We start from the raw sequence: 16,851 nt of genomic DNA, 5'->3' as shown, positions 1-16,851 counted from the left end.
CTTGATGTCGATGTGTTATTGAATTTAGTGTAGGTCGAAATCCCTGACGATTTCGTCTAATTTCTTCGCATACCAATATAATAGAACTATGCATAAAAACCGTAAACATATACGAGTGTCTTATATCAACACGTATCACGAACATTATGTTGTCTAATTTTGTATTAAACTAAAAGAAAGAGTATTGATATATATGTCTGACACATTTCATGTTTTCGCCATAACTTTCTAACGAAGCATTTATAGACTTTCCGCTACATTATATTTTCATCTTATTTTTAGCTACGGAACACGTTGGCAAAATATTTGTACACTAAACTGCGAGACACTTTGTATATAAATATATTATGTGCGTTGAGGGGAACTTTCTGAAATTTTATTAGCGCTACAATGAGACTATGTTGATGACGCTTTTACGAAGAATCACGTAATTTCTTCAAAGTGTATAACTGTAGATCTGGAAAATTAAGACCACGATCATATTGGAAATGCTAAAGTTGCCACGAAGAAAAGAGGGCTTTAAGAGACTACTTATTAGGCAAGATTCAATTGGTTCGTCTACACCTGACTGTCCCAAAATAATGCAACTTCTTCGGTACTATGCCAGTTCAGAACATGTTTTCTTCTTTCACATGGGCTGATATCAAATTAGAAATGACATATTTTATCTGTTACTTTAATACAGGGAATTCAACGTATTAGATATTGTCGTATTCGATGTGTGTGTTTAATAATAATTCTGACTGGGACAACGTGCGAAAAAATAGTTAGTTGTGGGAACATTTTTTAAACCGAATTACTCATCGATCGATTTACAACCGAAAGATTAAATTAAAAAGTGGAGGTTGAACTACCAAGGATTGAACTAATAACTCGTAGGATCATTTGAAATTAACGGAATTGTTTATTATAACGACATTAGCGAATTAAACCGATGACATAAATCTCAATGTCGTAAACACAACACATACCGCTTGTAACTCATTCTGTGTCAGAGGAAACCGGTTCCTGTGGGTATTCTTAGGTTCAAACGTAATGCAATATTCTTTAAATGCACGGGCAATCGTGAAATTATGCAAATGCCATGCATGTTCCCCGTAACTGTTTCAGTTTCAGCAAGTAACGCGCGATAATTGCACATCTTAGCTGTTCAAATTAATTGCGACAAAAGCTCGGTGGTACAGGAACTGTGGCACTTTCGAAATTAATTCATAATCGCATCGTGTCTAATAACGCTTTATCTGTCATACTAAACGCGTTGCATAGCTGAACACACCTGTAATACGTAATTACTAATCAATTTTAATGCGCGTCTCTTCCGTCCATAATACGACAGAGGCAGATAACAATAGAAACCAGTTCGTGTTTGAAATGATATAGAATATCAAATACGATTCCTCGATAATTATATATCTGCCACAATCGATTTATATTAATTAATTGCTGAAATTTTACAAAAATAAGATATTGAAAAATATCAATCAATTAAAATGTCATGTACATATCTGATATCATAACATCGTTGATAAATAATGTTCGAAATAAACAAACACATCAACTGTCCTTAGCTATTACAATATTATAAATAGCTGAATGTCGTCGTAGTTAGCGATAAATATGACAAATATTTCAATTAGAACATTATGATCAGTTTTGCACACTTCTTACGCACATGAGTGACGAATACATTGGACCAACATGTTTAACGTGTTATACAAGCTTTACTTAAGCGCGTAAATTTTATTTATGCACAGACTTAAAACGCAAAACGTATTGCATTCTTGAGTGAGGAAAAGTGAACGGACTTTCCTATAAGAATAACCAGGATGTCTTTAAATGGTAATTCAAACAATTAAATTACCTTCTTACGAACAGAGCGAAGAAACAGGGAAATGTTCACTTAAAACGTTAATAGCTTCTATAAAACAGAACTTTATTTTTTATGTAAAATTGTATTTTTACAATGTTTGGAAATCACTACTTAAAAGATAAGAATTTTACTGTTTCGAGTTTAAAATTTGCAAACTCTGCTCATTTATTTGAAAATTCTGACAAGGAAAACTGAATTACCGTTTGGGAAAAGATGTTGACTGGTTTTAAATTTTCCTTCATTTATGATTCCACGAAAGATGAGACATTCTAGACTGATAAGATCCTAGTTACTAGAAGTTGAAAAACAAGGCTTTATGTGTCAGTTTCCTTGAGCTAATAATGTTTGCAGTATTTCGTTGTGGCATATTTGCATCGCGTGCAAGATATGCAAAAGTGAGAATCCGACCAGAAAATCCATCTTTGCCTGCAAGTGTACGCAAACATCTTCCAGAGGCAAATTAGAATATTCTGGTTCAAGACAGAACTTGGAATTCTCCGTTAATTCTAGAAAATTAGTAGCTCTTCCGATTAAAACGAAAACTGAGGAAAATGTATGTATAAAGATTTAAAGCGAAAAAATAACGAGGAAATTATATCCACGTTGGAAACCAGGCTTCAAACTAACTACACAAGATCCGTGAAGTCGATGAGAGGGTATTAGAGGTCAAAGTACTCGGAGACTCCTTCGAATCCCTGAAGTGATCAGAAAATCGTAGAGCAGCTTCTTTCACAAAACGTAATCGGACTCGAAGTCAAAGACGTACGAGTAAGAAGATATTCCTTTCTTTTATAAAGCGAGTAAGAAGAGCGAAGAAAAGGGAAACTGCTACAGACTGTACGAGTAGGAGAAATTATCGAGGCGCTGACAATGGGCCAGTTTAGGGAGAATCGAGCTAGCATCTATAGCTGACAGACACGCGAATAGATTTATCGTGCGACGTAATCTCTTCGTTTTTTCTTTTCCCTGAAACGCCGTGATCGCGTTCCTTGATAATGATGTGCATGGATCTGCTTTTGAGTTAAGTATGAACACTCCAGGAATATGGAGACCTTTTGGAAGCTTTTGCGCATTACAAAGATACGATATTACCATTTCTCATGGCACTTTGATCTTTGTATCTGCTATTTGTATCTGTATCTCTTTTAATCCTTTCGCTCCGGGTGCCGCTTATAGGCGGCGCCCGCGAGATGACCTGCGGGTTCAAGCGTCGTTTATAGGCGACATCCACGAAATGATCTGTCATCGTTCAGTGACAGTACTTCGCTGGACTGGACTGCCGAAGCGAAAGGGTTAATAACTCTCATGAAATCTTCGAAATTAAGTTCTTAGGACTCTTTCACTTCTCTTTACTTAGATAGCTCATACAACATATTGGTTTGACAATTAAGTGATTGCGAATTTGTCATTAGGTGATATTGACAAAATTCGCAATTAAAATTTGCATGCTCCTCATTTATTTAAAATAAATAAATTATCGGAAGGACAATGTTTGGGAAAAGATGACTGGTTTAAAATTTTCCTTCGTTTATGATTCCACGAAAAACGAGACATTCTAGACTGATAAGATCCTAGTTACTAGAAGTTGAAAAACAAGGCTTTACGTGTCAGTTTCCTTGAGCTAATAATATTTGCAATATTTCGTTGTTTGCATGGATCATGCATCGCATGATTTTGTCATTAGGTGGTATCGACAAAATCCGCAATCGCTTAGTTGCCAATCCAATATAATAAAATCGTTGGCAGTAGTCCCGAAATGTTTCGAACAGCGACTGCAATAACGAAAAATACATCTGAGATGATGTGGTTTTGTAACTCTCGAGAAAGAGAATTTGTAATATGAATAATGACAATTACGTCGCAATCCAATAAGAAGAAATAAATTTCAGGTTAAATTATATTGTAATTTTCTTGAAAGAAGAATCTAATCAACCCAAAACATAGTTTCGCTGTTATACATTGTGCAATGTTTGTTCATTTTATATCTTGTTGAATAAAGTTCGGTGATTATGTAGAGGTGAGTTGAACGAGAATATATATAGGCAGGTCGAATTTGTAGAACGAGATACGAATGTGTGCCAAGGGCAATAATCTTTGCAATGTATCAGCCAACTATCCGGCACAATAGCGGCTCTCACGATGATTACGCTAGCCCAGCCCACGGACATCATTGGATCAAATAACACGTGTGTTCAGCACGACAACTGCCGCGTCGAGTAATTTCTGACGGCGACGTGGATCGACGGAAACTAAATACGCTACGTAATTCGGGATAATTACTGCACAATGCTTGCCGATGTTTCTGTACGGGTACATAATGGATCCGTTGTTTCCCGGCCAATTATTTCGCTAACCGGGCTAATCGGATCACCAATAATTTTGGATGGTTTTTGTAGGTTGAGTAAACTGGGTGAACAACGTCAAATTTCTTTGAAATTTTAGCACAATTTTTCGCTTTAAAACATTTCGGATACGTTTCACGTATGTTCGACGAATATCTTAAAGATCTTTAGTTTCTCAACGATCGTTGTAATTTATTTACTCCTTTGTATTTCTATTCACTTTTTACTACTACTTTTTATACTTTTATACACCTATTTACTTTTTGTATTTATGTTTTTTATTCCTTCTCTCTACGTTGCGTTTTTCAAAACCTGCGGTAGTTTTCCGATACCCCGTTTAAAAAATATTTTCGTTCGATGTAGGATGCTACTGCGCGAGAACTCGAATTGATTGGAGCTATTGTTTTATCTATTTCAGCACGGCTATCTTTCCATCTTTCGCTTTTTTTTTTTTTTTTTTGAAAAACTTCCATTGCTAACCAAAAAATAATCTGACGAAATAAAAATTGAATTTCTTAAGCGCGTTACACGTTACACGTCATGAACATGAAAAGTAAATTTATTTACTTATAAATATACATGTAAGTAGGTATATGTATAAAGATGATTTGATAAGAACCAGACTCTTTTAATTAAATTATTTTTGCATTATCTTCGATAAATTGTGCAAATTCTTACTCAAAATTCCACGCGATATCCTACTAGAAATATTTTTCCTAATTAATTTAATTACAAACTACTGCATTCAAAGTCTACTCGTGCAATTCCTCTTCAAATTATCTACATATTATGATATTCCACTCTAAAGTCCATAAAAATACTATTAAATAGAGTTATTAATACGCTTCCTTACAAAACACTTCGGTTATTCAACGTACACTGCCAGTCATAAATGTTAGGACATCTGCTTACTTTCAGGGGCTTTCATTCTCTAGGTATTTTGATATAAATCAATTATCTCATCCGCATTATACACGTCTTGTAATTAGACTGCACATATTTATTTATACGTGCAATGCCATAAACTTTTATAAACTATTTTTAAATAAATTTAAATAAATATTTTTGTACAACTAGAAAAATGCAATTCATACAGAGATTTAGATATTTGTTCCTCCCACTAAATATCATATTGAACGTTTCACTTTGAATATTTTATACGTTTTTACGCTTTATGAGCATTATGTACATTTTTACATTTTTCATACATACATAAATATTTGCAGTTTACGTAAGTTGCACGCAACGTTTATGTGTAAAAGTTCCAGTTTTACATAAAGTTTCATGTAAAATAGCAAATAAAGTTTTTACTACAAAAAATGAGAGTCTTCTGAAAGTAATCAACAGGTGTCTCAATATTTACAGTCGACAGTATATAAGACATATAACAGTCAATATTATAGTATCTCAACTTTAACACCTACATTCCTTCCCTAATCTATCCAAATCTACGTACCTACTCGTTCAATATTTCATAAAGATACCACAAAAATACAAAAAAAAGTCTATATAAAGCCTCTGAATTTACATCACTCTCCCTATTAACGGAAAATCGCTTGCACACAAAACACTCGAGGCGTTCCACGTCACCAGCACGTCGATTTTCACGGTGGAAAAATAAGAGAGCCGGCGACGAACCTGACGAAACAACAAAGCACGCGCGAAACACGCGTCGTCGTTAGCGGCGGAAGCGCGCCAGCAGATCTTAACTATTCAATGAACGTTCGTCCATTCACCGTGTCGGCTCGTGACGCGATGTTTTCCGTTCTGCGCGAAACAATCGCGCGGGCGAAAAGCTCGCCTCGCGAGCCAAACCAACCACCGATGCACGAGCTTTCCATGCATGAGACAAAGCTGAGCTTGGTTCGTAACCACTTCTCCAGCTGCTCGTCGCCGGTAACCTAATAACGATAATCGATTAACGAAGCATCGCCACTCAACCATTCTGGGTAGCTTCGTGACTAAGGTTTACCTGTTTAGAGAGGCATCCAGTTTTTATGATATACCGATGAAACTCTTCAACGTGATATTACGTTATAGAAACATGGATAGTGCAGCTTCGTGTGTTTATACAAGATGTCACAAAATGTATGTTAATACCACTAGATATTTCTAGCGTAAAATCAATCGTTTGTAAGTGGAAGGATAAACTTCAACCGGAATATTCGTATACAAACTGCTTTCGTTGCTTTAATGTCTAAAGTTATCTTTAAAAATATCCCCCCAACTCAAAAGAATATTTTTAGCTACTGCAATCCTGGACATCGTACAGATGAATTTTCTCGACAAAGGGTAGCTTGATATTACAGGAAACTATGGTAATGTTAGGGTTTATGATAATTTGAGAGTAAGGATTTCTTTGATTAGGAAATTCCAGAGTAAGCACTTCTATGCTGTATACCTTTACTTTCTTTGCTGAGTAGGTGCTTGAGCATTCGAACAATGTGATTTGAATAGTTTTGTAGAAAGTTTTTGAAATTTTAGGAGATTGTTAAAAGCTTTATAATTCCAGATTTAATCTATTTTCAATACCCATCACAACTCTTGAAGTATTCAATGGTCTGAAAAATCAAATCCTATCGATGGCTGTTTCTACATATCCCTAAACCTATTTGCCCATGACACAACGGAAAAGAATAGAATTACTGATATTCTTAGATTTCCAAGACTCACGGTTTTTCAGATTAAATCTGCGGGTCTGCCAACTGACTTGCTAAATCAAATTTTGACGTACTGTCCAATGTTTGCAATGATGAATTCGTTTGATTTGTTCATTGATGAACAGCTCGAGTGTGTTTACAACAAGTTCAGTGCAGCTCAGACAGAATTAAAAGAGTATTATCACGACGATCGAAAGTTTCCGTTGAAAATAATAATCGCGTCTTCTGCAAGAAACTACGTTATGTTCAATTTCCTTGTTGGCGCTAGCACTTCAATTAACTGGAGAGTTCCGTCAATCGGATAACCCGAACTTTCCATTGATCCTATTGTTCTTCCTGTGAAATTGCATTAGTAGTATAAAGTACGGGTGCCGCAAAGCCCTAAGACCTTCTCAACAATTGTAATCGGATATAGGACTTAACAACAGCCGTGATGGCAACCTTTATTGAACAAGTATTTCGCAAGTTTCTATGGGGTTACTGGTACCAAGGCATTGCCTTGGTGCGTTTAAACGATACAACGTCTAAGTTTCCTTTCAGACGATACTGTCGCGGTAAATCGAATTTTCAACAACCGAATTACTCGAATTATTATTCGTACGTAAGATATGCTCGCTGATCTTGAAACAGTCCGCATTAAAGAGACGTAAGTGGAACGATTAACAATTTGATCGATCAGATGATATTTCAACGTGATCGAAATGTACAGAAAAATGTCTAATTACTAAATAAATATTTCATGAATATATTTAATTAAATAGTATATTAACAATTTTGTAGTTTTCGGATCATTTTCGCTCCAATATGATCCTACTTTGACAGGAAACTTTTCCAGTTTTAAAGAAAAAAGGTATAGGTAGATACATATAAGTATTATAACAATTTAAGTTCGTGAAGATCAATGATTAAAATAAAAAATTAAATCAAACAGAATCTATTTTTTCATTAAATCGTTAGCACACGAAATTTCTCGTTTTCTATATCAGAGGTTCGTTTTTCTCAGATTTGCGAATATTTTTTAGTGAAACAGCTTACATTAAAAATAATAAAAAATTAAAAAACTATGGGATGGTTAAAGAAGCTTAATTTGAAAATGAATTCCAATTAAGCTTAATATTCTATTTCAAAAATATCTGTCTAATTACGATTAGTTGCTTCGTAGATTTTACTTCCAGATACGTATTTTATGTCTTCGAATACATTTGAACGTCTAAAAACAAGTGTTGTTTTACAAATAGAAACTACAATTTGCTAATTTCGCCCATGAGTTCGTGCAACTTGCTGATAATTACCGAAACTAATTACATGTGGCCGTTATCAGGAAGGCACGTCGAGGAGAGGGTTTAGTTATCGGTCGGACGAGCGTAGATGATAATGGAGTGCGTGTGCCTAAGTAGAAAATTACACTAATTTGGTAACGATAATGGTATCTAATGAGATTTGGCATTAATTTACGGAACGATACTAAACAACCAAGTTGTATCGAGATAAGGTATTTAACCATTAATTTGGACGATATGATAAGAGTTTATTAACTACCGATTACGTTAACCTGTTAATAATTTGCGGAATAATCAAGAAAATTGAAAATGTCGGTTATATTGTATGTATGTGTATGTATATGAAGAATACCTATGAAGAATACCTATGAAGAATACCGTGTGTGAGTACTGTCAACTTTGAACGTAACTACGTATTTCATTATCACCTCTATATTTTATGTTTCACATACTTTGAATTTTTTAAACGGTTAAAATTTTCTTTCCCTTTTTTCCAATACGGTGCAATTATTTCTTGATACAATAGATATTGCTTAATATAAAATTATCTTAGAAATTGTTTTATAAACGATAAGAGTCGTATGATTTTCAAGGTTCTACGCATCCTTCATATTTTAATCCCAAGAAAATATATCTTCAAGCACACATACTAAGAGAAGATTATTCTTCGATAATGATATCAAATTATAATATCAATCATAAAATCTCAATACCAGGTATATTATTGATCCTCTAAATTACCATATATATATATATATATATATATATATATATATTATATATCTGAATAAACAAATATAAAAAATTACCAAACAACAAATGTAAATTATTAGCAGAATTTTTTTCTCAGAAAAGGAGCACAATGACTTCATCTTTTTTTCTCGAAACAACGCTTCGTTCATCGAACTATTTTCCGACGAAATACAATACCCTGAAATGTAAGCGAGCAATAAGTAAACATACTTGTGAAACATTTTACACGTTTCATCCAGAAATCTCAACTGTTTTCATATAAACTCGCAACGAAGAACGAATCAACAGCTTCCACGCCGCCCGTTCGAGATTGCTTTTTTCATTAGCAGTATTCGTCATCCTCGGTGCGTTTTCAAATGCGAATTAACAACTTCTTTGTTACGGAACAAACAGATCACTGTGTCATGGTGCATGAGATTCTCAGTGGTATATAAGAGCGGATCAGACCATCGCGAATCAGACAAAGACTCGACTCCGATTTCATCTGAGCTTGTTTTCCAAACCAGTAACATGAAGAAAGGTGTGCTACTCTTCTGGATCATCTGTTTGGCGATTGTAATCGTCGACGCGAAACCGTTTCCTCAACAAGAAGGTTGTGAGTTCAAGCTGAAACTGTAATGATTAATTATTTATTATTTATATATTGTTAAATATCAAATCAAATCCTGGCGGATGGCTGATTGAAAATTGTAGCAGTGTAATTTCAAATGTCTCAAAATTTTAACATTTTGCAATTAATCGCGTACTTCAAGACCTGAAGAAGTCATTTCTTTAGTTCCATAATTTAAAAGTGCTCGTAGAAGACACTGTAAGTGCCACAATTGAAAAATTTCCATTCTTTATTAGAGAGGTGAGAACACCGCAGTATGGAATTTCAATGGAATTTCTTTTTCCAAATAGTTATTAATAATATTAGAATATGGTGTCACAACCTCGCCTCTATAGAGAAAAATATAAGTACTCGCGAAAATTAATTGATTGTTGTCTATACCATCTGTCTAAATCAATGGAACATTAAGTTTTCCTTAGAGCTAAGTGCTGGCGAATACAGGATTTTCTACAGATACACTTCTTTTCGTGAATTTGGACTACATTAACGTATAAGCTTTCTTCTTCTCCTGAAAAACTTGTTTCTTGGCGCTTGCTGTGTTCTTTACGTTATTCAAGTTATTTAGACTATAAACTTATTTTCTCCCGCGATACGTTTTCATAAACTAAAAACATATAGTGAAGTTTTTGATAACAAATAAACGTAAAACATCATTTTGTGGAAAATAACAGTGAATACGTGTGAACATTGTGAAATAATGGTAAAATGTTAATAATTTAATTTCTCGCTTCGACGTGCAGATGATGACGAAGTACTTGTACCGAAAGATACCATACGTTATCCAAACACATTTTGGTTGGGCAGGCCCTTTTATGACCAAGACGATTATTATGGTGATAATACCGATAGGAAACCATCTACTGTATCGTATGCTAATGTGGGGTAAGTTGACAAGGTTTTATTGTTAATTAAGGACTGCAGTAGAAACTACATTGATCGAATGTAAAAATTGAAAAATATAGAAAAGCGACGATATTAGGAACCTTATTGGAAACGTAAAATTAGAGACATCGAGCAAATAAATTGTAATCAATTATTATTTTTCCTAGAAATCAATCAAATTATATTTATAGGAGTTTAATTAAGTTTATTTATTAAACAACTGCGTTTAATTGACAATTAATGTTTTTTGGAAATGTTACTCACAATACGATATACCTGTACATACGTTATTTAATTTTATAGAAAAAATAATAGAACATCGTAGTATAACGTATATGTAATATTTTTAATTAAAATGTTTCTTGTTGCAGAGCTGGATGGGGTCGCTAAAAATCTTCCGATCGATTCGATCTCTTCTTCGAATCAGTTGTAATCGCCGCATGATAACGTAGAATGCATCATAAATTTATACTAATTTTCACGTTAAATTAATATCATAATTCGTAAATTACCGGGCTATCATCGAGAACGACGAAACTGTCACCGCAAATTAATAATAAGTCACTAATACGTACAGATAGTCTTAATTAACAGAATTTTGTATTTTCGTATTGACCAATTAACATTTAATCGTTCAATTAATATTTCTCGCGCATCACGTGCTTCTGAATTGTACATCAAATAATACCAAACAAAACAGACATGAATCACTCTTTCGTAAATTAAACTACATTCGATGTTCAAGATTGATGGAAACCCATATAGTCCTTGGTTGGAAGATACGCAAAGCAATCGATCAAACCGACGCAAGGATCGTCGATCGCTAAATAGCAGGCAAATATTTACGTACGCTAGGCCACTGACAGCAATTCTATATAAGACATCAAGAGTACTCCGAAATATCGGTAGATTTATTTAGCGACGGCAGAGGATACAATGAGCAATCCAATTTTAATCCCACCGCTGCTAATTTTGTCGTCGAAACTATGTGTGGAATCCGTGATCTTATATCCAGCGATTATTATTTGTTTCGTAATACTAACAACATAGTGTTAAGTGTTTAAGTTAATAAAATTGTTATATTTACGATACAAGGAGGTTTAAAAAATGTTTATAATTTAATATACGAAGAGCGCGTGAGAAGAACACGACTAGTCTATTCCTGTTAATTTCTTGATTTCAAACGACTCTTTAGGTTTATAAACATATGTCGGGTTATCATTGGGATTAGGGCGTGTAATGAATCTTCCTTTGGATTAGACATTGTTGTCATGCAAGAGCGAAGATATTTACTAGTACAATTATGATTATGATAGAATTTAACAAGTAACCGTGGTAATTAGATACTCGGGATGAGAATGGCAATGGTCTCAGACTCGATAACGAATCCACGGTCAACGGGATTACGAATGCAATTTCTTCCACAGTCTAAGTCGAACTTAACTCACTGATCCGCGATTCGGGTGTGACTCAACGTACTTGTCCACAGTACAAGTAAAACTTATCTTACCGAATGTCAGTCCAAGTGGAACTGCCCTTATATACTCCTCTCCGTACCTCTCTGTATCCTTCGGGTCAATCTTTGTTTTTAAGGAGGGCTATTTAATTACTCCATACCTTTGTTAGGTACACGTCCCTCCCGTGACCGTGGCTACATTCAGCGACCCATTATGTCACTTCGAGCCTAAGCCCACTGTCATTAATCTCGGGCAGCCATACTCAGATTAAATCATAAACAACTATTTCTCAGTTTTATTATTTAAATACAGCTATAATAAAAAGTCTGAACTAAAGTATTGGGGACCTTCCAAAACTTCCAAAAGAAAGACTCCGATGTCCTTTCATCTCCAACAAATATATGTTTGCAAATTATTGAAAATAAATCGAGTACGGCAGAATCGAACAGAACCATGTGTAACAATTACTCGAAACATTAACCCTAAGGGAAGTTTACTACGTCTCCCACAGTTTTTATCAATCGTAACCATAAAAGTCTTAAAACGCCTCTGTATAGTCATTATAGCTGGGAAAAAATCTCGAAAAGAGCTGCCGTGATAAAATACACTATGCAGAAGTCACAGAGATCATAACCCAGTACGTAAAAAGCTACCCTAAAGGTACTTTAGAGTCTAGAGTATCCTTAAAACTCATTTCGAGAAGGAGAGGCGATAAAAAGGTTAAGGCCCGTCTCTAAGGCTCCAAGTGGAGCGTAGTAGAGAAAAATTCGTCTCGATAATTCCAGAGCTCCTGAAATCCTGGTACAGTGGCCTGATGTATCGTTTCTATGCTTCATGGAACAAGCTGCACAAAAGAAGGGGCGATTACGTCGATTACCACGATTATGGCGACCCTATTCCGAATTCTTTGCCCGGCTCTCTGCATCTTACGTATGAGAGAGACTCGTTCCGTGCTCAAGGGAATCGGAACTGAGTGGTGCAGAATTATGGCGACAGGTTTTCACTGTTGGATTCAGACTGCAAGAGAAAACCCTACGGGAATTTGCAGAGCTGGAAAATTCAAGAGACGATCGTAAAGCGACATTCGATAAAGGAAATTGACATCTTCTGAATTCGAGAATCAGTGATGTCTATTTGAATAATAGCAATTTAGATGATAGTAAATGATAGTAAGTTTTATTATCATATTCCTCGAATTTGAGGGCTCTTGATTTTTTTTCTATAGAGTTAGTTGAATTCTACAAACACCATGATCGAAGAACAATGTTCTAACAATATGAATAATTTCTATAAATAATTTCTCTTAGTTTCGTACATTTCCGACGAAGGAAATCATAAAACCATGTGACTATAATTTAGGCTAACTTTCTTCCAAATTTTTAAATTTTGCGGAATACATAGTGATCCTAAACTTTCGGAACTTTGATAGTACATAGCTATCCGTGGATCCTGTTGCTTCACACTAATGTGCTTGGAAACGTATTTTGTTAAGAAACTGAGGAGAGCAAAAATTTATCTAAAATACGTTTTAATCGTAGCTGCCTTTAATGATGGAATATGATATTTATTCAAGCATAACATATTGTATAATAGTTCATTAGTAAACAGATTATTGATTCCATTAACTGAACAATGCTCGTCATTATCGACGGTTCTCTGACAATATTCATGAATTTGCCTCGAGTGAATTAATTAGTGATCAACGTCGTTTGAGAGGCTGGAATATTGAATTCATCTTGTCCAAACGTAGTATACGTTATCGTATTATTACGTTTATTATTATTCGTGTTTTTTACGTACGTGTATCTTCGTAAGTGTAAGAATGTACTCTTCAAACAATTGTAGAATTTGTTCTAACAAAATACAATTACTAATATGTATTATAAAAATATAATTAAAACTTTCGTCCTGGAAGAACTTCATCATGGCTCCAATGAAAACTCATATGAATTCAAACTACACTTTAGAAACATTCTCGTATTCCTCGTCATCTGTTTTAAACCGAAAATACATGTTAAAACCAGATCAACCATTCAGTCAACTTCAATCAACTTCCAAAAACAACACGTCTTCATAAATTCCAATATCCATTATTTATTTATTTATTCACCTTTACAAGCTGCAGTTACAAGCTGCAGTTGAACTCTGAAGAAAAACCGTTTCTGTTTCTCGAAGAAACGAGATTCGCGCGACAATTGTGTGGAACGCGAGCCACAGACCAGACGCATAAACAAGCAGTGATAGTTGAAGGTTTAATGAAACCGAGCAGCCCTTTTAATCGGGCGCGCAGTAATTTCCAAGGAGGAAATCTTAACGAGCCTTTTGTCTGGTTGGCAAGGTAGATAGGCAAAGGAAAAGGAGAAGGAAGAGCAGGCAGGTTCTCAAGGGGCTCGTAGCTCGACGCCAGGTGAACCAGCTCGGGTCTCGCAGGTCCCGCAACTCGTCGACTCGGTAACGCACGCTCAAACGGCCGCTTCTCGTGAATATTTAACAGGTTGCTAAGAGGATGAGCTTTCTTGAAGAGGCTCGTCCATAAACGTGGAAACGGGATGCCGCGTAAACGAACGGCCCGGCCGCTTTTCCCTTTTAATCCCTTGCCTCTCATTCACGACACTGTGAGATTATAACTCCAGCCTCGACACGCGCGACCAGTTTTTGTCTCTTTTTTTCCTTTGCTCTTCGTTTCCTGGATCTGTTTCTCCGAGCGTCGAGAGTGTCACACTTTTCATCGTGTCGCACTCTCGTTCTCCTTTCGACGGAAACAACGCGCGCCACGTTGCTTTCGCTGCAATTCCAAACATTTACGTCGATTCTTTCCTCGTATCATTAACGATTCGCTAACAGAGATAGAAATATTTTTTCCTTTTTTTTTTTTTTTTTTTTTCTTATCGAGAAAGATGTGAGCTTTTACGTAATGCTCTTTCTACGTCGTTCTCTCAGTTTCAATTTGTACCTTGCGGACATAGACGACTGTCACGGCTTGGGTTAGACATGGGTTACGTCACGTAATTTTGGAATATTTAGTTCGAATTTGTTACGAACGTGACATCTTTATTTTGACCCACTTTCGGATATAAAATAAGAATTGGATAACCTAAATCTAATTCAAAGTGATACGGTTACCTGCGACCCAAAAATGCCAATTTAGAGTAAAGGAACCTATATCACTGGATAGGCGACAGATAAATAAAAGGATCGATTTAAAAAGTATTATCTTATTAGAAATCATTGAAATCATCATCGGTCGAAAGTTGAAACAACTTATTCTATTTAACATTTTATATTTACCATGATCATCCGTTTCTTTTCATATAGCGTTCGTTTGTGTTTGCGTGAATTTTAAAACATTCCCCTCGATCGCTTAATTAAATATGCACGTCAAATATTTGTATCTGTTGCGTGTTATAGTTACTCAGCAAACAACCAGCATTTTCACAGAAGTATCCTGTCTCTATTTTCATTTTGCAGCGTTTCGCTAATATCACTCATAAAGTAAATACGTTGTACAGGAAAAAGGAACAGAATGAAAATTAATAATGGAACACTCGGATGTGGGAACGCCATTTTCACGTCAATTTAATGGAAACTAATGGTTTGCATTTCCTCGCGTAATGCGGATAATTCGTCAAATTCACACTTTTGTTTGCACTTCGGAGAACAAGTTTTTTTGCTGGCCAGAACGCTTTTCATTTTCCATTTTAATTTCAGCGAATAAAACTTTACGCTTTTTAATCTCATCTGTGAATGGAATTAGATACACATTGCACAAACTTCTCAATAAAAACTGTATTGCACTTATACAGTTGCCTTTTATAACAAAGAAGTGCGTGTTATATAAACAGAATAAACGTGGTTCTATATTTTACCAGCTCTTTTCAACACAGAAAGGATATTATTATTTAGAAAATAATTTATAGAATGGTAATTATTAATGACCCATAGCAAGAATCATTTATCCTGTAATTTATATAACGCGTGTAAAAATAACGAACGATATGTTTGTATTCAACACGTAACGTGATCAACATTTATAGCACGATTAAGCAAGGCAAATTTGCTCAAAAATTAAGCTGTTGTGTTACTCGATGTTGAATAATGAATATTCATCGACAATGAAACACGAGATATCTCATGATCCACCTGCAAGCAATAAGGTAGAAACACGAGATATCTCGTGATTCCTATGTAACGTGTTAACCATTCAACAAACGAGGGATTGGCGCCAAACATTGTTCTCCCACTTTCAAACATTTGGATTTCAATATTTTTGCCTACTATTCAATTCTGTTCGATAATTATTGTTGATATCATCTTCTAGACAAGGAAAAACAAAATCATAGATCCCATTATCAATTCAAATGTAAGCCATTAGTATCCAAACTGAGTAAATCCATTTTCTGAAAATTTGTAAATCTTAGACAGTGTTTATTTTTTTTTTTTTTTTTTTTTTAGGGATCATAAGATGTAGTTGATTATTTTGTTTCTCAACTGACTCATATAGGCAAACATACTTCAAAGTCATACTTCTGAAATATTTACTAGTTAATTAAAATTACATTATAACGTGTCTCTATTACACTATAAGATCTCTCATTAAGTCAAATTTTTAAAACCGTTCGCAATAAAAATACAAATTGGGAGAAAATAAATGCAAGGCTAGAATTTTATTTGATTTTGTCAACTAACCAATTTTTTCCACGGAAACGGTAACTTATAACGATAATAACTCATTATGATTAATTTCTTTTCCTAAGAAAAAAATTATTACCGTGTTTTATATTTTTACAATGGAATAAAAACACGATATACAGGCCATGAAGAAAGACAAATGTATAGCAGCGAACCGCCTAATGCAACAACTCGACGATCCAGCAAAATCCTTCAATGTATGTTTTGAATATTCAACGCACGGCTCGCGTACTGATTAAATGCAAATCGGATTAATCCTCTCTTCGGTTAGCCTCGCCGCCACGACACGAACCTGCTAATTTGCTGCT

The 16,851-nt window shown here is 34.9% G+C and overlaps 2 protein-coding genes across 7 annotated transcripts in view; one reads left to right on the top strand and one right to left on the bottom strand.

Moving 5' to 3' along the window:
* Nucleotides 1–16,851, bottom strand: part of LOC132905063 (phosphatase and actin regulator 4B) — a 397,089-nt gene that overhangs the window by 355,325 nt on the left and 24,913 nt on the right. The gene's annotated exons all lie outside the window — the stretch shown is intronic.
* Nucleotides 9,142–11,551, top strand: LOC132905175 (uncharacterized). Its single transcript, XM_060956200.1, has 3 exons — nucleotides 9,142–9,500; nucleotides 10,256–10,397; nucleotides 10,769–11,551. The coding sequence occupies exons 1-3, from the start codon at nucleotides 9,317–9,319 to the stop codon at nucleotides 10,785–10,787; spliced, it is 345 nt and encodes a 114-aa protein (XP_060812183.1). The 5' UTR covers nucleotides 9,142–9,316; the 3' UTR covers nucleotides 10,788–11,551.

Source organism: Bombus pascuorum, chromosome 3, assembly GCF_905332965.1.
Source record: "Bombus pascuorum chromosome 3, iyBomPasc1.1, whole genome shotgun sequence".
Lineage (NCBI taxonomy): Eukaryota > Metazoa > Arthropoda > Insecta > Hymenoptera > Apidae > Bombus > Bombus pascuorum.
The sequence above is the reverse complement of the archived record's forward strand: the minus strand, read 5'-3'. Positions and strand labels throughout refer to the sequence as shown.